The 21,755-nt window shown below is 36.1% G+C and overlaps 1 protein-coding gene and 1 long non-coding RNA gene across 3 annotated transcripts; both read left to right on the forward strand.

Annotated features, from left to right (window-relative positions):
• The first annotated feature begins 6,993 nt into the window (after positions 1 to 6,993).
• LOC17896698 (UPF0505 protein) lies at positions 6,994 to 14,640 on the forward strand. 2 transcript variants are annotated; one of them, XM_023790280.1, is made up of 23 exons: positions 6,994 to 7,170; positions 7,832 to 8,032; positions 8,159 to 8,189; positions 8,273 to 8,457; positions 8,748 to 8,907; positions 9,109 to 9,205; positions 9,289 to 9,458; positions 9,897 to 10,060; positions 10,239 to 10,430; positions 10,520 to 10,609; positions 10,879 to 10,959; positions 11,046 to 11,189; positions 11,332 to 11,414; positions 11,640 to 11,781; positions 11,874 to 11,957; positions 12,568 to 12,729; positions 12,803 to 12,890; positions 13,265 to 13,339; positions 13,480 to 13,546; positions 13,710 to 13,809; positions 13,946 to 14,062; positions 14,146 to 14,202; positions 14,299 to 14,640. In XM_023790280.1, exons 1-23 carry the CDS (start codon positions 7,054 to 7,056, stop codon positions 14,407 to 14,409), a joined length of 2,718 nt encoding a protein of 905 aa, XP_023646048.1. In that variant the 5' UTR covers positions 6,994 to 7,053; the 3' UTR covers positions 14,410 to 14,640. The 2 variants fall into 2 exon arrangements, with proteins under 2 accessions (XP_023646048.1, XP_023646049.1); XM_023790281.1 differs by having other exon boundaries at positions 8,276 to 8,457.
• Positions 14,641 to 15,053: 413 nt separating this feature from the next.
• On the forward strand, positions 15,054 to 17,987 carry LOC111832474. The gene is made up of 4 exons (XR_002835330.1): positions 15,054 to 15,140; positions 15,228 to 15,313; positions 15,411 to 15,454; positions 15,697 to 17,987. It is a non-coding gene; the product is annotated as an uncharacterized LOC111832474 (long non-coding RNA).
• Positions 17,988 to 21,755: the final 3,768 nt, after the last annotated feature.

Raw genomic sequence — 21,755 nt, forward strand, 5'->3', positions numbered from 1 at the left:
CATTTAAGGCCCACTTTAGTGTGGTTTTGGTTTTGTCAAACCAACAACAATTCTCCACCTTTTGACAAACACCACACACATCGACGAAATCAACGACATCAACCTCTGAAATTCTAAATAATACCCAACCTCATCTCTTTCTCATCTTGTGAAATTAACACCACCACTAGAATCCAAACTCCTCCGGCGGCCTCCTCCGGCGAACAAACACCTTTGTTCCCACCAGCCATCTTCTCCTCCTTTTCCCACCATGCTCACTAGTTCTCCACATGGGGAAAATGCAGATTCTTATTTTCCCATGATAAACTTGGAAATTGGAGGTTAATCCGGTCACCCTTGCATGTTCACCAGCGAAACCAAGCTTCAGCGTCCACCTCTCTCATGGCGACTCTCTCTTCCAACCTTCTTCCCCGTTTTCTCCGGTTAGACTTCACGGGTTAGTGTGACCAGGGACGCTTCACAAGGCAATGAATTCAATGTTTCCTCTGCAAATCTCAGGTATATATGGTCTCTTCCTTTCTGAAATTGCTGCAACAATTAGAGATTGGATTCTTATAATTCCCAGAGTTATTGATGCTTAATTCCACTCTTTTCTCCAATTAAGCTTCTCCACTGAATCCAACAACGCTTCCTCTGCAAATCCAGGTACATCTAATCTCTTTCTTGTCTCCTCTCAACATTTATAGATTAGGATCTTCTGAAATTTCCAGAAATTTTGAAGCCCCTCCTTAAATAATGAGTTTTGAAATCGTTTAGGTGATGAGCTCCACCTTGTCATCACCAGCAAAATTCATTGCTTCTCCCGTGAGATCATGTTCAGCCTTTGGTAAGTGATTTTCCTCACCATCTCCTTTTGCCTTAATCTAACTCTTTTGCGATTCATTTTTTAACCAAGAGATCTAACTTGATCTACTCCGTTAACAGTTGAATCACAACCTCTGGCTTCTTAAACTTGTTTTTTTTTTTTTTTTCAAAAAAACTCCACATGGAACTCGTAAATCCGACACGGTTCCAGTACTTAACAGGTAACACCAACTCCAATTTAATTCCTTACTCAATCCTAACACTTGAGTACTTCTCACAAAACTAACGCATCTTATTATTATTATTTTTTTTTTTGTTTTTTTTGTTTTGCGAGACTGTTGGAGTTACCTGTTGCCGCTACTCCACCTTAGTGGATGTTGAGGAGCCCGCAGCAGAGCTGGAACTTCTCACCAGGTACCGTCTTAGTTAGGAAATCTGCTGGGTTTGCTGTTGTGTGAATCTTGTGTAGAACAACATCACCTTGTGCCACTATATCCCTGATGAAATGGAATTTAGTGTCTATATGCTTTGTTCTTTCGTGATGAACTGAATTCTTTGCTAGGGCTAGAGCACTCTGTGAATCACAATGAACTTGAACACTTTCTTGCTTAAACCCCAATTCTGAACACAAGCCTTTCAACCAAATAGCCTCTTTCACTGCTTCAGTTAGAGCCATGTACTCTGCCTCAGTGCTTGAAAGAGCCACAACTGATTGCAAACATGATTTCCATGAAACTGTATTTCCACCAACTTTAAATACAATCCCTGTGACAGACCTTCTTCTATCCATGTCTGTTGCATAATCTGAATCTGAGAACCCTTCAATGCAAAAATTAGAGCTCTTCTTAAATGTCAAATTTTGAGTGTATGAACCCTTTAAGTACCTTAACACCCATTTCACTGCTGACCAATGTTTTCTCCCTGGATTTGACATAAACCTGCTGATGAGACCAACTGCAAACCCCAAATCTGGCCTTGAACCCACCATAGCATACATTAAACTCCCCACTGCACTTGCATATGGAATTCTTTCCATATGTATAGCTTCTATTTTCTTTTCTTCTTCTGTCAAACTTCGGAGCTTAAACTGTGAATCAGTTGGTGTAACCACTGGCCTTGCTTCAAACATTCCAAATGTTTTCAGCACCTTTTCTAAGTACTCTCCCTGAGATAGAATCAATTCCCCCTTCTCTCTATCTCTTATTATGTCCATGCCCAGAATTCTTGAGGCCTTTCCCAAATCTTTCATCTCAAACTCACTTTTCAACTTATCTTTGAGATTTTGAATCACTGTCATACTCCCTGAAGCTATCAGCATATCATCCACATAGAGCAACAAATAAATAGCTTTCTCTGTCTGGGTGTCTTTCATGTAGACACACGGGTCTCGACTGCTCCTTTCAAACTGTTGGTCCCTCATGAATTTATCAAACCTTTGATTCCAACATCTAGGAGACTGTTTTAGACCATATAAAGATTTCCTCAACAGACAGACTTTGTCTTCATTTCCTTTTTGCACAAATCCTTCAGGTTGACTCATTAGAATCCTCTCTTCTAGATTTCCATGCAAAAAAGCTGTTTTAACGTCCATTTGCTCCAACTCATAGTCCATGTTAACCACAATAGATAACATTAATCTGATAGAGACATGCTTAACCACCGGAGAAAACACTTCATTATAATCTATGCCTTCTTGTTGCAAAAAACCTTTAGCAACTAACCTGGCCTTATATCTCTGTTTCTCCACTCCTGGTATTCCTGGCTTCAGTTTAAAGATCCATTTACACCCTACTAGTTTCTGCTTTTCAGGTTTCTCAATAAGATCCCAAGTATGACTTTTCTGATGAGAATCCATCTCCTCTTTCATTGCAATTTCCCATTGTTTTCTATCCTTGCTTTTCATAGCTTCTTCATAAGACTTAGGTTCTTCAATCTCCAAGTCTTCAGCTGTTGACAAAGCATAAGCAACAAAATCTGCTTCTTCAAATCTGGATGGAGGTCGAACGTTGCTTCTCCTTTTTCTGTCTCTGGCCAACAAATAATCATCTAGAGACTGTTCATTTTCAGATTCATCAGCTCCCTCATTCTCCTCTGATTCTTCTGAACTTTCTGAGCTTCTTGAGCTTTCTGGACTTTCTGAGCTTTCTGAACTATCTGATGAAGATGTTTCTCCACCTTGAGAATATGCTTCATCCAAATCAGAATAACTGCTGGAAGGCCCTCTGATAAGATCCTCGCTAAAAGTCACTCTCTTACCAGCCTTTTTCAGTTTTTTCAACGCCTTATCAGTTTCCTTTTTCTTTGCACCTGCATTTTCCAACGTTTCCTTGAACACTTCATTCTCATTAAACACCACATTTCTACTAGTTGTGCATTTCCTTTCCTCAGGTAACCAGACTCTGTACCCTTTAATACCAAAAGGATATCCCATAAAAATTCCTTTTACTGCTCTTGGACTTGTCTTACTTTGCGTAACATGAACAAACGCTGAACATCCAAACCTCCTTAGGTGACTCAAATCTGGTTTTGAACCTGTCCACACTTCCTCGGGTAACTTGAAACCAATATATGAATTTGGTGTTCTGTTGATTAAGTAGACTGCTGTAGAAGTAGCCTCAGCCCAAAACTCTTGACCCAATCCCGTTTCAGCGAGCATACTTCGAACTTTATCCATAATAGTCCGGTTCATCCTCTCGGATACACCATTTTGCTGCGGTGTGTAAGTACACGTTCTGTGCCTTTGAATTCCTGCTTCCTTGCACAAGTTGTCAAACTGTGTATTACAGAACTCTAGACCATTATCAGTTCTTAGATACTTAATCTTTTTCCCCACTTGATTCTCAACGGCTTCTTTCCATTCCTTGAACTTCTGAAATGCTTCATCCTTACTTTTCAGAAAATAAACCCATACTTTCTTTGAGAAGTCATCAATGAAGCTTACAAAGTACTTACAGCCACCAAGACTTTCTGGGGTAGAGGGAGATCCCCAGAGATCAGAATGTATATAATCTAATATACCTTTAGTGGTGTGCTTTGCCGTTGAGAAACTTTGCTTGTGAGATTTTCCAAGTACACAACTCTCACAAAATTCCAGCTTGTTTACTTCTTTTCCTGACAAGTAGCCTTCCTTAACTAGAACATTCATGTTCTTCAAGCTCATATGACCTAGCCTAGAATGCCATAAGCTAGTCATGTTAACCTCTGGTTTTGCCACTGCAACTTCTCCTTTTACTACCCTTCCTTGTAGATAGTACAACCCATCTTGGTACCTTCCAGAGATAACCTTCTGCCCATCTTTGTAGAAAGTGACTACGAAATCTTTTCCTTCATATTTACAGCCGCTCTTCTCTAATTGACCATATGAAATAAGGTTCCTTCCCATTGTAGGTATGTATCTCACATTCGTCAGTATGACTATAGAATCATTAGGATTGATTATTTTAATCTTACCAATCCCCTTCACTTCGCTGTGAGTCATATTACCCATCAACACCTTGCCACCATCAAATTCTTGTAAGTCAAATAGAGAATCCTTGTCAGGTGTGATATGAAAACTACATCCAGAATCCATCACCCATTCTTCCTTTGTGTCTTTAGTGCTAACTGTTAGCACTAGCGGCTGTTTGGGCTCTATTGCAATGTTTGCTGAACTTGAAGATTTATTTGATGATCTTTCTGGACATTCCCTCTTCCAATGTCCTTCTTTCCCACATATGAAACAGCCCTTGTTGTTTTTATTGTATCTGGACTTTGACTTTGATCTACCTTTGCTTTTAGATCGTCCTCTTCCTTGTTTCCCTTTTCCTTTTTCAGACCTCTTCTCAGATCTGCCCCTTGTTTCAACATACAAGCCTTCATTTTGTGATTTTGAAAGCTTTCCACTTTCTACTAACTCTCTTTCTTTTGATTTCGCAGCCCCTATGACTTCATTCAACTTCAAGGTATCTCTGCCGTACTTCAGAGTCTCTTTGAGTTGATCGTACCTGTTAGACAATGAGCTCAACAACAGGATTGCTTGAACCTCTTCTGACACTTCCACTCCTATGTTGTTCAGGTCTGCAACTAGCTTAAGGAAGTCATCCACATTCTCATCTATACTCTTAGAATCTGTCATCTTAAAAGTATAGAACTTAAGCTGTAAGTAGATGCGATTAGGCAAAGAGGTCTCCATGTATAACCTGTTTAGAGTAGACCACATGGCTGCAACAGTTTCACAATGTGTGATCTTCCTTAGTACTTGATTTCCTACATTTAGTACTATAAGATCCTTTGCCTTCTCTGATTTTTCCAACTTTGCAGGATCAATACTTGTGGACAGCTCTGAACTTCCGCTTGTGCCCGTTTCAGAGTCTCTCTGAGCTGCTGCAGGTTCTACTCCAGTAGTAGGTGGGTCTTTTAGCAGCTGCTCATCATTCAAGATCTCCTTCAGCCCTAGTACACCAAAGTGAGCCATCATTCTGACTTTCCACAAGGAGAAGTCACCAGTGCCATCAAATCTGTCCACCTCAACCCGAGTGTTACTCATCCTGTAGTCTCCCTGAAACCCTAGACTTGATTCTCCTTTGAACTGTTCACTGAGCCTGGAGCTCTGATACCACTTGTGAAGGAGTAAGCAATAGAACAGTTACTTGTGAAAGAAACAAACACAAAGAACTTTGATCACCGAGTTCACGGATAACCGCTACGTCTCGGGGGAGGACTCTTGCTCCCAACTTTCACTATGAGAATGAGGTTACAAACACCACTAACTTGTGATGTTGTCTTTTGGTTTCAGATACAATCTCAAGAAGAACAAAGATCAAAAGACAAAGAACAAAGAGGAGAAAGCTTGCTTGAAACTCCAACGTTCTCTCACTTTCTCTAGAACTCTCTTTTTTTTGCTTGTCTTGTCTCACCTACCTCCACTCACTCTTATTCTCTTACACATTGTAATATATAAGAGAAGCAATGGATCTTTTGTCCTTCTTCCTCATGTCATTTTCGTCGGCCCATTTAAGGCCCACTTTAGTGTGGTTTTGGTTTTGTCAAACCAACAACACAAAGGAAAGAGGTTGGAAAAGTAAATATATGAAAGAAATATAGGTTTTATTCATGATTAACATATTGTTGTTTAGCTCCTTGTAAAATTTGGTTGTTTTGTTAATTTGATAGCGCATATTACTTGGATTTGTTTATCATGAAATGAACGTGCCATTTGGTATTTGCGTACATATAGGTGTGCTTGTCTAATAACGTATCAGCTGACCACTACTAGTCTACTAGCCTAGTGGTACTAGGTTTATTATCACTTAAGTTTTACGTAAGCCTTATAGAAACGTAATACAACTTTTTTTTAATAATTCAAATCTAATTTATAAATGTAGATTATTCAAATACTTGTAATTTATAACTCCTACTTTCATTCATAAATTTTATAATGTATTAATCATTTGATATACATAAACTATTAATCTTGATAGAGAGTGAAACTTATCATCTAAATAGCTTTTGGAAATAAATTTCTCAAGATTAGTTATTGATTTAGCAATGAAAATCCTATATATATATAATTGATGTAAAAGTTTAATTATTCTCGTTCTATATATCCATTTCGAATTTGCTTTCAAATGCTACATTTAAAATTTTCTGAACATTTTATTTTGATTAGTTACAAAAAATGTCTAAAAGTAGCTTTCATCCATTCTACGGCAATCAATATTTAGATTGTCTTTCGAACAAGAATGAAGGCAAATGTAGAGAACTGAGGTCAATTACCCCAAGTAAATAATTATTCAATAATTTCAAATAAAACAACCTCTAATTGAAGCCATTAACGATTGATTATTCCTCAAATGAGCTTCTAATAATATATCAAAATGAAATAGCTTTATTTTTAGTGCATGGAAAAAAGCAAATAAATGAAACTTAACTGAACAACACCAAAGTTAGTAAATCTTTAGATTGATGTCACAACACAAAGTGGCAACTCCCAAAATTAGCTTACTTTTTTACAGCTCGGTTTAGTTTAGTTTAGTTTGGTTTGGCTCGGTACGTTTTTGGGTTAGAATTTGGCTCGGTACGTTATTGGGTTAGAATTTGGCTCGGTACGTTATTGGGTTGTGTTCTGGACAAATCTGGTATCTCTCTACTTCAATTTGACTTTTCACCAAAACGGCATCTTTTATTAGCGTTTTGGTGCGTCGTCTCAAAGCAGAATCACAGATCGTCTCTGTCTAGGGAGACGGGGACGACGACGAGAATCACAAAGCCATGGAGTTCGAATTCCGGCGTCGCGACTACGGAGCTACGATTGATTCTCAACTTCTTCCTCGATCACAAGCTCACAAGCATCCTCTTTCCTCTACACTCGTTTCTCGTCAACAACAGGTCTGCGAGAGCATTCACTTTGTTACTTACTTCATTCCCACATTTGGTTCCCTTGTCCAATTCAGTAATCTTCTGCGACTTAATTAGGCATCGAATTTGGGAATGTTTGACAACCTCTCAATACATTGACTGTTTGGCTTTTTGTACCTGTTTAGTGAACAATAGGCTTTAAGTTTGTGTTAGAGAGTATGCTAGTTACCTAGATTGTACACTATCAAGTTATTGGGTTTAACTGTTTAAATTGTGTTAGTGTACTTCTTTTTTTGACTAGACTTAGTTTAGTTTTTTTAGTCTACTTCTGTTATTGGGTTTAGTTTGCAATGACTGAACTGATTCTTCAATTCAGAAATCAGAGGTGTTTCAGAGATTCCTCGTTATTTAGTTTATGCGGTTAAATTGTGCTTTAGTGATGATATTTAGAACTTATGCATTGGATGTATCAAGTAAAGGTTTGAACATAAGAACAAAGGCTATATAAGATGCATTTGTTTTCTGTTGCTACGCATTTGTGTATATAGTTTGATCTATAAGAGATAGGACTCCTATTCCCTCGACTGTTTTTTTTCCTTCTTGATGGAAGAATGATTTTTCATTTGATTTCTAGTTCTTAAGCGGATTGTTGCATAATAAGACTTGACAAATTGATCTATACAAAATGTAGGCTAAAACTGTCAGAGGCAGCGAGATTGACTTCTTTGATCCTTTGAGGGGACTGGATGTGAATGCTTCTGCGGAAGAGGAGGTTGAAGATACTTCTATATCCACTGAAGCTGCAACTCAGGATCTGATAAAGGAGTGGAAATTACTTAAAAGAATCTTGATGCAGCGGTTTCCTGTCTCCAAAATTATATCATTTTCTCCAGTTAAGCATATTATTTGCGTAAAGTCTTATTATTTGTTAGGAATAGATTTCTTTTTTTCTTTGGGTTATAACTGGTCATAAAGCTAGAAAGATCATTTCTCTAACTTGTTTACCCATCTTCTGCAGATATCTAATATAATAATGAAAGGTTCCAAAGGTATGTCTTCGTTATGCCTAGTAATGTGTCCCGAACTTATGGATGCATATCATAATAACTCTTACTTTGCTTTACTCTATCAGCAGTTGAGGCCCCTTCTGTTCTTTCCCATTCGGAGGAAACCGGCAGCGAACAAATTTCTCTGGAAGAGACTGCCAAAATAATGAACCAACAGGAATATATGGCCAAAGTGCATGAATTAAGAGATGGAATTACTTGCGCTTGGCAGGCTGAAGATCGAGTAACATCGTTGAAGTTATCAATAAAGGTTAATTTCCTTACTAAGCAAATCGCTTTGCTACAAAAGATGGAGAATTTGTCTGTAAAAGTTTCAAAAATGGGTTTCTGTTCTATTCCTTTATCATTAACGTATCATTTTTTTTGCCATATGAATGGTTCAATATGGTTCATTGGATTTGTGTTTCAGTAAATTTTCGTCTTAGAAGTAGTTTGCTGATATATATAATATATGTGTGTGTGCGTCTTGGCCTTAAATAATTATTCCTAACTAACTAGATTATAAGAATTTAAGGTTCAATAATATATTCTATTCTGCAGGTCACAAAACTTCTGATGGATACAACAGTTCTGCAGTTTTATCCTACTGTCTTTGTCATTGTCACTGACATGCTAGATATGCTTGGGGATATGGTGTGGGAAAGGATCAAACAGAAAGCAGAACTTGATATAGATGGGACAGTGATCTGCTCCTTACTGAGTATGCATTTCTATTCTATTCGTGTGTTTATGTTGAGCAAAATAATATTTTAGTCCTGAGCATAGTGTTCCCGAAAATGGAATTATGTGACCTGGATATCTGTTAGGGATTACAATCAGACACATACATTTGGTGCCCAACATGTAACGTTTACTTCTAGTTGCAGCTTATACTTTCTTTTCTAACCTGTGCTAAAGACAGATGATTTTCAAGCAAGTGATATCTGTCTTGAAGCAAGAGAGACTTGCTATAACTGGTTTTGCAAAGTTGGTTCTGTTCGAGAACTTCTCCCTCGCATGTAAAGCCTCTATCAATAATTATTTTTATTATCCTCCCTACCTTCCTCTGCCTTAGCTTTGGCCTTTCTTTGTATGCCCATAGTTATCTGGAGCTTGCGATCTTACCTTGCTGGCGTTTCCTCATTAATCAACCCATGGAAGTTCTGGATCGTTTACTCATGATGGTGAGAGGTCTCGCAGATCCACTGGCATCTTTGTATTGTCGTCTTTATATGGTGCATCGCATGCAGAAGTTTGGTTTCTGCAATTCAGGTAGCCTTCTGCTATTCTTCTTTCAGGAAAATGTTAGGTACACAAATATTGGAAAATTTGTAATCTTTTGTAATTTGCAGAACAAGATTGGCTTTCTTAATGGAAAAAGATACATAATTTACTATTTTATCCTAGTCACATTCACTCTTTCTTGCTAGTTATGGAAAAGATTCTGGATATTTTAACTTATGAGCGAATGTAGTTTGAAGAGAATAGGGAAGTCTGTTTTGACTTGAGTATAGCACATGGGAGTGCCTGTAGATAAAGTGTCTCCTATCCTTTTGCTTTTAGCAAGATGATGCATAATATTAAAAGCCTCCACTTTGAAATTTTTTGAAGTTAGGCATTTACATGCAACAGTTAGATTTATGTGAGACGTGTTTTTTTTTCTTCCTTGAGAAAGACACTTGATACATTAGCTTGACCATGATATAACAGGATATTTAATCAAATGCATCAAGGATATCGAAGATGTATTGGCGCCTATTTTAGTTGACAAGGAGGGGTATTCCTATATTACAGATGACAAAAAGTTGTTTTTTAGTTTGATTGAACCAGCCATCGAGTATATAATGAAATGCTTATTTCTGACTGGACGTCAGGTTAGTAACAGTTCTTGACCGAAAGTTATTCGTCCATCTTTTTCTTTAACTCATTCCCAATGAGCTTCAGTAATTACTTTTATAGTTGGTTTTGCACTTTTTGTTGCTGAGGCAAAAAAATCCGTTTCGTGGTTTGTGATGAAATGGTTGTTATCCTAAAAAAGTGGTTAGTGTACAGGAGAAAAATGTCTTGGGCATGCTTGAGGAGCTTGGATTTGGAAGAAAAAAACTTCATTCGTCTTACAACCCTTCACACATGTCCATTTTACTTCATTATCTACTCAAGGAACTTCCATCCGAATTAGTTAGTTCACTAGCTATGGAGATTCTGGATATGATTAAATGCAGCAATGATTGTTCCTTTAGTCAGGTTATTTCCTCAGCTTAGAATCTCAACTTCAATAGAATGGGTCATTAAGTCTAACCCTTCTTAATATGTTGCACTGCTTTTTCGAGCAGGTTTTGAATTATAAGCTGCTTGGAACTAGATTGTCTGAAGGGAAATCTCAAGACGGTTTTCTCAGTTCACTCATTAATGAAGTTATTCAGGTTTTGGTGTTATCTTTTTTTTCTCAACAACATTAAGAAATCATTCTCATGGATTTTCCAATCTTCTTTTGCCTGCTCTGTTAGTGACATTTTCACGTACTTTATATATCTACACATCATTTACCAAAAGATGCCTCTCATTCCTTAATACTGATTCGCGTAATACTTATTTTTTTGCACATTTAATGTGTAAACAAAAAGCTATGATAAAGAGAAAGGTGACATGACTATTGCAACAGGCTGACAATTAGATGTAATTGTTGTAACAGGCTGCTTCTCAGTATCAGTCACTGTATGACTACTTAAGAATTATTGACGCATATGTGGATCTTACATTACAGAACAAGATGGTGAGGCTGAAGTGGTTTTTTAGTACTCATGACAATTATCTGATCTCACTTCTTTAGATTTTATTCATCAGTTTTAATGGATTCAGGAAAATCATCTGGATGCTCTCTTGGATGATATTGTACGTCTATCTTGTGACAAGTTTCTTACTGAAGAAGAACAAGCAAGTTTGCAATCCATAATTTTGAAGCTGCTCTCTCATTTCGAGAACTTGCAAGAAGTACTTTCTCTGGTAGCACTTTCATCCCTCTATCCTTATATCTACTTTCAGGCTTTCAGGAAACAATATGCAGCACCAAATAAAGCCGTTGTCTATTCCTTTGGATGATATCATTATCTAGTCTCATTAAACAATTTCCTTGGATAACTTCTAGAATCATTTCATCGAGATTCTGGATCTTATGTCTGGGACTTCAAAGAGCAGCGTAAACATGCATCTTCTTAACATGGGCACTAGGTAAGGCTTGTTCGTTTTCCCCTCGTTCTTAATGTAATTTAAAGATCTCACACAGTGGGAACATAAGACCACTGTAAAGTTGATGAAACAAGATCTGTTCAATTTATATGGGATCCTATTTGGAGGGACTTGTAAATAGTTATGATCCTTATGTTTATGTATAGAATTTCCTTTTTTTTTTCTTTTTTTTTTTAAAGTATACATGTTTCTTTTCCCTTGGAGCAGGAATGGCTGCATTTCTGATTCAACGACTGTGCAATTACTTTTTGAAGTTTCTCAGGCTCTTTACGATGCTACAGATTTCGTTACCATAAAGGATGATGACAATAGACAGACATCACATTTAATTTCTCGTTTTGTTGAGATGGTACTTAAGTTTCACTTACATTACTACAAAACCAAGGAGTACTTGCTCTTTTTGTAAAATTGGTTGATTTTGACTTCACTTTTGATGCTTAGGTTGACTATGGGGCAGAAATGGAACGCCATTTGATGTTTTTGGCTGAGTGTCGTGAGGCCTTTAATGGGATACATGAACTTAAGGTCAGCAAAATTAATTTTTCTTTGTTATCAGTTTGAACTTTTAATACTGCTATACCTGTGGAGGACCCTGTATAATTCCAGTCTTGTGCATTTTTATACTTCTTAAAAAGAGTTTGATAATGAGGTAATCATTTGACTATGGTACATTGCTATTATCTTGTCCTTTCTTGCTTGGTGATACCAGATACGTATCCTCGAATTTGAGGGCTGAGTACACTGTATCTGCCATCTAGTGCATAATCCAAGTTATGCATAATAACTGCATGTAATTTATCTGGTGTACAAGTGCACAAGTTTGTGCAGCCATAAAAGAATTTGCAACATAATATAAATTAGATGAAAACTCTATAAATTACCATCAAAAGTTGGCTACATATTACATGGTACATATATGATAAAAGAAGCACATATAATAAGAAGATAGGAGTTATATATTAACTATAGAGAGAGAGAGAACAAGAGCAATAAAGACTTTTCTATCCTTTTTCCTTGCTATGGATATTGTATTTTTCGGTTATTTACTTGAGGGTTTGACACAAACAAAAATCATCTAACTTTTTGATTGGCTCGAGTTGTGATCATTTTTCCTGCTTGTGGTCACTGGCTGCAGGAGACGCTTGTCCGTTCAAGCAACACCTTGGCAGTAAAAGCACTAAAGGCAGGAAAGAAGCATATCAACTTTGTAAAATCTTGCCTAGCATTTAGTGAAGTGACCATCCCATCTGTTTCAACTCCCACGAAACACTTAAATCTTTATCTTGAAACCGCTGAGGTGATGTTTTTGTATTTTTCAGTCCTTTGTGCTCAATCTTAAATGTAATAAGTACTGAAGTCTTTTTTTACAGGTTGCACTTTTAGGTGGTTTGATATCCCATTCAGATGGACTAGTCATGTCAGCTGTTGAGTATTTAGAGAATGTAGCGGGGACCGACGGTGAGTTTATTTGTCTAGAAATGTTTAATTTAATTACTGGATACTAGATTAACAAGTGAGAAGTAATAAAACTAGTCTGACACATGTTGCCACCTTAAAACCAATTATCACTAAAAAAATACTTACTTTAAATTTTGTGATGATAATTCTAATGTCGGTGGCACACATGCACTTTTACTTATGAACTATTTTCAAGTATAGATGATTATTTTTGTTCTTTTTCACTTCATCACTCTAGCTTTGTAGGCTTCATTTTCCCCCATTTCGGTTATTCAATAGGGCCTTTTATTGTTCTCTAGATAGATATACGTGCCTTACCGTTCTGTAAATGGATATGTTGATGGTATAATATCTTGTACATTTTTCTCTATCAGGTCTAAGGTCAATTGATGTAGATAGTATGGCCTCGGTTGTATGCAAATTGTGCAGCCTCTTGGTAATGGTCCCAGGTAAATCGTGGAGCCTGTTAGATAGTTTCTGCTCAAAAATATAGTTATGACTTATGATTCTCTATCACCAAATTGCTTTTGTTCTCCTTAATTCTTCAGAGCTTCATAGCTGAGTTTTTGTTGTATATTTAATTGGAAAGGTAATCCCGAGAAAGATGTGATGGAGATCCTTCAAAGCATCTTTTCTGCTACTTGCTCTAGTTCATGGTATGCTGGTCTGGAAGACATAGTACATACCTCCATGCACATATCGAATATGAATAATTGACATACATTTGCTTGTCTGCTGTTTTGATGCCCTTTTTCTTCTAATCTCTTACACTGTACGATCCCTTATGCCTGCGTTGTCTGACACTGTGTAATGTTGTAGGGCAATGCAGAGATTGAAGGTGAAGCTATTCTGTGCTATAATTTCACTGTCTTCAACACTTTCTCAGGATAATCTACCTTACCATTGTGCCAATCCAGAGGTCTTTATATGCCTCTCATCATCTTATTACATGAAATATTTTTTATGAATAGCTGCAAATTCCTTTGTCTAGGGCCCTAGGCAGTCTATTTGCAAGTTGGAAATCTAAATTTTGGGTTTTACTTATTTTTATGCAGATAATTGGAAATGATTTGCTGTTCTTTGGTGATTCATCATACAAGCAGGAACTTGTCTCGTTCACGCAGCTAGTACTAGGTGAACTATTAAATGCTATTGAGAAAGAGTCTTCACAGGTAAAAACTAATACCACTACTAAGAACATTTCAAATTTTGTTCTCTAACTAACTCAAGTTTTCCTAATTATGTATTATGACAGATCGTTCGCGGGAACTTGGCACTCGAAGCTTGCAATTGCATATCATCAGCATTAGTTGTACTATTTTCTCCCGAGTTTTGCATTTTTCTCATTCCTGAAAGATTGAGTCATTCTTATATAACTGGATTGGTAACATGTTTTGATGATGTGCAGATGAATGAGAAAGTCTCACAGGTTTGCCTGAGACTACTTGAAACAGCAAAAGGTTGTTTGGGTGCCAACGATAGGTACATGGAATCTACTAAGAAATATCTCCAGTTATGACACCGAGTAAAATGTTAAATTGTGTGATCCCATCTGTGGTGGTAACAAAGCTTGTGAGATTGTTGAATTTGGATCCAGTCAGTGACTCTTTTATACTTTACTGGGTATCTATCTATTTGTGTCATACCAAGAACGAGGAACTGGGAAAATAACTTGATATAGTTTTGGTTTTGAGTACTGTATATATTCAGTTTTTCTAATTAAAATAGTGTCAACAATATTAATACTTTATTAACTGGATGCGATGAAATGCAACACCCAATCCTAGACTCTGCGTTTACAGGATCCTTAAATTGATATTGAATCTTCGATTGACTCTGTTGGCTTCTCCTTGACGAAGGGGTTTTAGTCGGTGTGGTTAAGTTTGTATTTTAATTCGCAATAAGAGGAAGAGAAACAAATAACGGTAAAATATCGAAGACGTGGAGGAGACGGAGCGTGTAATAAAATTTGAAATTTGAATTAATGGGCCGTATTGGGCCTTCTAACGTAAACTCTATTAGGCCTAACATTAACCGCCTATCGAGGATGATGCACAACCGTCTGATTAGAGGGTATTGATGGATCAACGGTTAATATCTGTTAACTACACGCATTTATATCAGCGAGAGTAGTTTCACTTTCACAATTCATCAGAAAAAAAAAAAAAAAAAAGATCGTATTTTTCTCTGTTTTTTTTTCTATTTGAAGAATTTCTCTCGATCAATCTTGTTTCAATTACTCGTCGATTAGTAAGTTTCATTTGATTTCTTAGATCGCGAATCTGGGTTTAGGATGTATAGGTTGGTCTAATCGATCTTTATGTTGTACTGATCTAGGGTTTTGATGGTACTTCAGCGATGCTTAGTTTGGCGTGAATCTGCTACCGTCATCTGAGTTTCTTCTCCTCCTCGTGGTGATTTTGGTTAGATTCCTTCCTAATCTTTCATGATTTTGGTTTTTTTTTTGGGGTCTCCAAGTTTTTCTAATGGTTCGTATATACTTTATTTTGTTTTGCTTAGGGTTTCTAAGAAGCTTCTCTCCTCCGCTTGAAACCGTCGTTAAGGTATGTATATCGCTTGTCTTTCCTGATTTAAGTTTTTCTTTTTTGGTTTTGGTTTTTGGTTTTGTTTTCCGATTTTTGAGGATTTAAATCGAACAAGAACAAACATGTTCGATCGATGATTTTGCAAAGCCTTTTAATTGTTCTACGAAACTTTCTTGGTTTTGTTTTCTTGATGTTTTTGTTTTTCTTTCAAAACCCAAAAAGATTCAAAGGCAGACACTAATCTAATAGTGTTCTGTCAGATTCTATTTGGGGACATTGTCCCGAACAATATTGTGAACGGAATTGGATGGGTAGTGCATGCATGTTGCGAGATGGAAAAACACTCTTGATCGGTTTCGATTTGTTTGATGGGAATGACCAAAGCTTGAATGAATAAAACAAGAATTTGACCGACCATTTGTTAAGAAATATCATAAAGACTGAAAGACATAGAAAGAGTCGGAGACTTTGGGATGGATGGAAAGAGTCGGAGACTTTGGGTGGATGGAAAGAGTCCGAGGCTTTGGGTTAGATGGCAAAAATGACTTACCTTGATGGAAATAGTCTGAAACTTGGGTTGTGGATAAATGACCGACCATTTGTTGATGGAAATAGACCAAAGACTTAAAAAAGAGAGGCATAAGACAAAAGTACTTGACAGAGTACTATGGTCCGATTAATTGTTGGATGGTAGAAACGACCAACATCTTGACGAAGTCTTGAGGTAAAGATACTTGACAAACCTATGAAGCGTTTTAAAACATGTTGGATGGTATAAACGACCAACAGCTTCAAATAAAGACCGTGGATGGGTTGAAGCTTGTTGGATGGTAAAAGCGACCAACAGTTTCTAGATAAAGACTGACCCTAAAACTTAAAGACCCACGGCATAAAGAAGTTATAAGATTATGAAGCAGCTATCCACGGCTTAGAAAAATCATAAAGACATAGAAAGAAAAGAATCAAAGACTTTGGGTTGGATGGTAAAAAGACCAACCATTTATTGAATGGGAAAATAGACCAACGGCTTAAAAAAAGAGACATAAGACAAAAGGACTTGACAAAGTACTATGGTCTGATTAATTGTTGGATGGTAAAAACGACCAACATCTTGGGGTTAAGATAGAGATAGTTGACAAACCTATGAAGCTTTAGAACTTGTTGGATGGTAAAAACGACCAACAGCTTCGGATAAAGACGGGAGGGATTGAAACTTGTTGGATGGTTAAAACGACCAACCGCTTCAGATAAAGACATGCCCCGAAACTAAAAGACTCATGGCTTAAAGAAGTCAAAAGATTATGAAGCAGCTACCCACGGCTTAAAGAAATAAGACAAAGATACTTGACAATGATGATGAAGCAGTTATGGCTTTGTTGGATGGTAAAAACGACCAACAGCTTCAGATAAAGACTTTCCCCAAAACTAAAAGACCCATGGCTTCAAGAATACAAAAGATATGAAGCAGCTATCCACGGCTTAAAGAAATAAGACAGAGATACTTGAAAATGATGATGAAGCAGTTATGAATATGTTGGATGGTGAAAGACGACTAACAGCTTCAGAGAAAGAGGTTAAGGAAAAAAAATATTAAAACAGGTTGGATGGTAAAACGACCAACACCTTAAGAGAAAGAGGTTAAGAAATTCATAAGACATAGATACTTGACAAAGAAAGAAAAAGAGATTAAGACATGTTGGATGGTAGAAACGACCAACAATAAGACATGTTGGATGGTAAAATGACCAACACCTTAAGAGAAAGAGGTTAAGAAATTCATAAGACATAGATACTTGACAAAGAAAGAAAAAGAGATTAAGACATGTTGGATGGTAGAAACGACCAACACCTTAAGAGAAAGAGGTTAAGAAATTCATAAGAGTATAAGACAGAGATACTTGACAAAGACAATGGAGCAGTTAGAACTTGTTGGATGGTAAAAAACGACCAACAACTTCAGATAAAGACTAGAGGGATAGAGACTTGTTGGATGGTTAAACCGACCAACCGCTTCAGATAAAGACATGCCCCGAAACGAAAAAGTCTCATGGCTTAAGGAAGTCAAAAGATTATGAAGCAGCTATCCACTGCTTAAAGAAATAAGACAAGGATACTTGAAAATGATGATGAAGCAGTTATGACTATGTTGGATGGTAAACAACGACCAACAGCTTCAGAGAAAGAGGTTAAAAAAAAGAAGAGATTAAGACAAGTTGGATGGTAAAAACGACCAACAGTAAGACTTGTTGGATGGTAAAAAACGACCAACACCTTGAGAGAAAGAGGTTAAGAAAGTCACAAGACATAGATACTTGACAAAGAAAGAAAAAGAGATTAAGACATGTTGGATGGTAGAAACGACCAATAATTAGAGTTGTTGGATTGTAGAAACGACCACACCTTAAGAGAAAGAGGTTAAGAAAGCCATAAGACAAAGAAAGAGGTAAGTATCCAATATTTACGTTAAATCAAGACTAACCAAATTTTTTAATTTCCGCAGGTTATGTGCTTCTGAAGGTGTTCAAATTGATAGACTTTGAGGACATCTAAAGTGTAGCAGACTTCTGGAACATGTAATTACTTTCAACCTTTTTGTAATTAGTTGAGTTGATAGTGATACAATATTGAAAATCACAAGGAAGAGACACAGACGTTAAGTAAAATGACTTATTTTGATTTTTGCAGGTATATGCTCCAAAAGTCTGCCAAATACATGTGTAAGTGTAGTAGAAATGCATAGTTAGAATGTTTATTAAATAGCTCTCTCTTGATAAGATTACTATCCTTGATCTAGTGTTCATTAGATTGTAGAGACTTATTACTAACATAACCATAGTTGAAAAGGTAGAGTTTTGTTTTGGGTGTTGGAACGTTACATTGTGTGCTTAAAATAGTTATAATCTCTGTTTTGGTTCGTGTATGTATAGCAGGGTCTCTCTTTTTAGTTGCTTGTGGATATTTATTTTGAAGTAGGTGGGACTTGTGCATATTATGATTATAGTTTTCTTGAACCTCTATAATATATTTTATGTGTTATGGTCAAAACCCTTTGTGATTATTCAACTCTTGTGAATGACATTTAAAATTCTGCATCACTGTGTATAGTAGCATTTTCTCTTATCTATGATGAGAAGGTAGGTTTTACTTAACATTACATTGTGTATATAATATTGATGATCTCTGTTTTGATGCTTCTATATTGATGATCTCTGTTTTGATGCTTCTATGTAACATAAGGGTTTTCATTTTTGAAATAAATTATTCTTGTAGTCTCTTTAGAAATTTATTCTGAATGTAGATGTGACTCCTAAATACGTCGGTAGTAGTTTTCTTGAATCTCGAATGTATATGTTTTGTGCTATGCTCTGAACCCGTATTGATTGATATTTTTGTATTTTGTATCTTTAACAGATAATTATAGTATTATATTCTACAAATTGTACATGTTGCTTGAGTCTTTACTATACGAAATGATTGAAAATATCTCTGTTCTGGTACTAGACTCTACTTTAAGTCTTACTGAGTTGATTGAGCTTGGAATCTATAGAATTACTAGAATGTGAAATCTTTCTTGATATTCCTATTATTGTTATTTGTTTTAGTAACACTCTTCTATGATTGATGTCTCAGAAGTTTGGTACACTTGTAGCATCCTCATTTGTAGGCATGTGGAAGAACAACATGTTATGGTCTTTTCTGCTCTTTAGTGTATTATGTGTCCAATATTTTGTTGTTTGCTATAATAGTAGTTAAACTTGAAAGTTCTTTACTACTCTAGTACACATATTTAGAGTTATTTTGTTTGTCATTCGGCAAAGTAGCCCATTGAGTTACTAATATAGAACATTGTATAAGAGTCTATGTTCGGTTAAGTTTCTTAGAAACAACTATCAATTTGTATGTATCTTGTACCTCGTCGATTTCATTTTTGATTCCATCTGTATCCTTCTAAGTAAGGAATATTATTGTTTGTTTGTTTGAAATATACAATTTGAATTTGGATGTTGGTTTTGTCAATAACCAATGTTCTCTGCTGTTTTTTTTTTGTTTACTTTGTGTTACATTGTTAATTCTTTGTGGTGAATCATAGTTCTGGCGATTTGGTTGGTTGTTGGATTGTCTTTTGGTTATTGTTTGCATGTTACCATCGTGACTTTTTCTTTCTTGATTCTTGAAATATTTACTGTGGTAGTGGTATTTTCTGGAATTCTGCATTGTACGTAGATTGATAAAAAAAGTTGAATATACTTTTTTTGTTGTTGTTGTAACTAGAAGAATACATTGTGTGTTTAAAACACTGATTACCTCTGTTTTGGTGGATGTATGTCCATTTTATGAAGTAGATGCATTTTGGAGTCTCATGTAAATTTTGTTTTTTAAACGTGTGTGAGACTTTTATAGATTATGGTAGTAGTTTACTTGAATTTCGAATGTATTTGTCTTTGCGTCAATAGAGTTCTAAACGGTCTCTGTTCTTTGTGTAGTATTATGTTTAGGAACTTTTGGTTCTAGGAATCATACATAGTTAGTTTGCTATAATAGTTTACTACAATAGCTATTAGATTTGCAAGGGCTTAATTTTGTACTTTCGTAAATACTTGTATATATATACGATTCTTTATAAGGATTTTGATATCTCATAAATATGGTTTTCTACACAGAATAATTTTATAGCATCTAATTTCTTCCCAAAACAATTTGCTCTTCCTAAAATCTATATATTAGATGCAGTAAATAGTTAACAACTTAAGATGAATGAAGTTGTTTTAGGTGTTCTTCTAGGATTAGCTATACTGGCTCAGGTGTGTGTCTGCGCTATTTGGAATAGACCAACTAAAGATGAGAATCTGTCCGGAGCCCCGGTTGACTTGAAAAAATGTCAAACAGGACTGTTTTAGGTTTAATGGTTTCGAATTCGACAGCCTCTTCCACTGATGTTTCAGGCTGAATTGGCCACCATCATCATCACAAAGGTTCTCATACTCATCACAAAGACGGTCATAGTCATCATATACATTCATCACAATTCACAAAGATGATCAGAATTCTCAAACTCATCACGAAGTGCTCATAATTAATAATCCTCAAAAGCATCACAAATACGCTCATAATTAATCATCAAAGCTTCGATGGTCATAATCATTAACAAAGCCATACCACATACATATCATGATCATAGACTCATAGTATACCACACATCATCATCATTAAAGTTGCTTATAGTTTGCCTTTTTTTATTTTCAATTAGGATGGATGCTTTACAAACTGTATACGTACTGGTTTATCTATAAACGTACATTACAAGAAATCAACTCCTACCAATTTCCGTTTATTTTCTGTCGTCGATCACACTAATCCATGCATGCACGATGGTCCATGGATGATCTTGACTAGACTAATCCACAGCAGCTTGGCCAATCAAAACCCTTATACGTATATCTTTTACTTTTTTTTTTTGTCTCCTTTTCTCATTCCGATTACGAACCAATAATGAGAACGTAATATCACGTTAAGTGAATTATTTTGATTTTGAACGTACGTGGAGTCTTACATATTTCTAGTAATTTTATAAGTTTTACTCTTCTTTTCTTTTCTTTTTTTTTTCTACTGAAGTTTACAACGTTTTCTAAAACTTATATCTTTTTATATAATTGAGCTCTACTAAAGTATCACAACTTTTCTTCAAATTGAATTGCGATTAGAAAAATAAATTAAAAGAAAAACATACAGTACTATTGTTAATCCTCAAAGAGAGTTAAAATATCAAATGCAAATAATATGAAATGAGAAACATAAATGTTGAAAAGAACAAAAAAAAATAAAAAAATTGCCTACTACTAAGTCTTAGTACATAGTAGCAAACTCATCCTCATCCTTGTTAGGATTACTTAGAGCAACTCCAGTGGTGATTTTTTTGAGGGTACTTATATAAATTGTGGGCCTATATTTAATGCCAAAACATGAAAAGGGGCCCAAATATAAGAGAATCGATCCTGTTTTTAGTAGCTGAAGAAGCTGATAAGAACCGTTACGTGGCACTACGTGATTTGCGGATAGGAAAATAGAAAAAGGAAAAAATGTTATTTTTTTCCCAATTATTTCTTCTTCCCGACAAAAACTTTCTTCGACCTCTCGAGCTCTCCGGCGAAACCAAAGACGATTCGTACCAACTCCGGCCAAATCCTTCATCGTTTGATTTTTCTTAGTAATTCATGAGATTTCTTCGTGTGTGAGATAGAGATGAATTGGGATCGAGGTGAAATCAAACCATGTAAAAGCCCTCTCTTCGACCCAAATCGGCTTCATCGTTTCTCGGCGA

Source organism: Capsella rubella, unplaced genomic scaffold (assembly GCF_000375325.1).
Source record: "Capsella rubella cultivar Monte Gargano unplaced genomic scaffold, Caprub1_0 scaffold_1, whole genome shotgun sequence".
Classification (NCBI taxonomy): Eukaryota; Viridiplantae; Streptophyta; class Magnoliopsida; order Brassicales; family Brassicaceae; genus Capsella; species Capsella rubella.

Coding starts and splice junctions, on each gene's coding strand:
- LOC17896698 (XM_023790280.1), top strand. CDS start 7,054: ATGGAGTTCGAATTCCGGCGTCGCGACTACGGAGCTACGATTGATTCT. Junction 11,415..11,639: donor CTTCTTAACATGGGCACTAG/GTAAGGCTTGTT, acceptor CCCTTGGAGCAG/GAATGGCTGCATTTCTGATT. Junction 12,730..12,802: donor TTTATCTTGAAACCGCTGAG/GTGATGTTTTTG, acceptor CTTTTTTTACAG/GTTGCACTTTTAGGTGGTTT.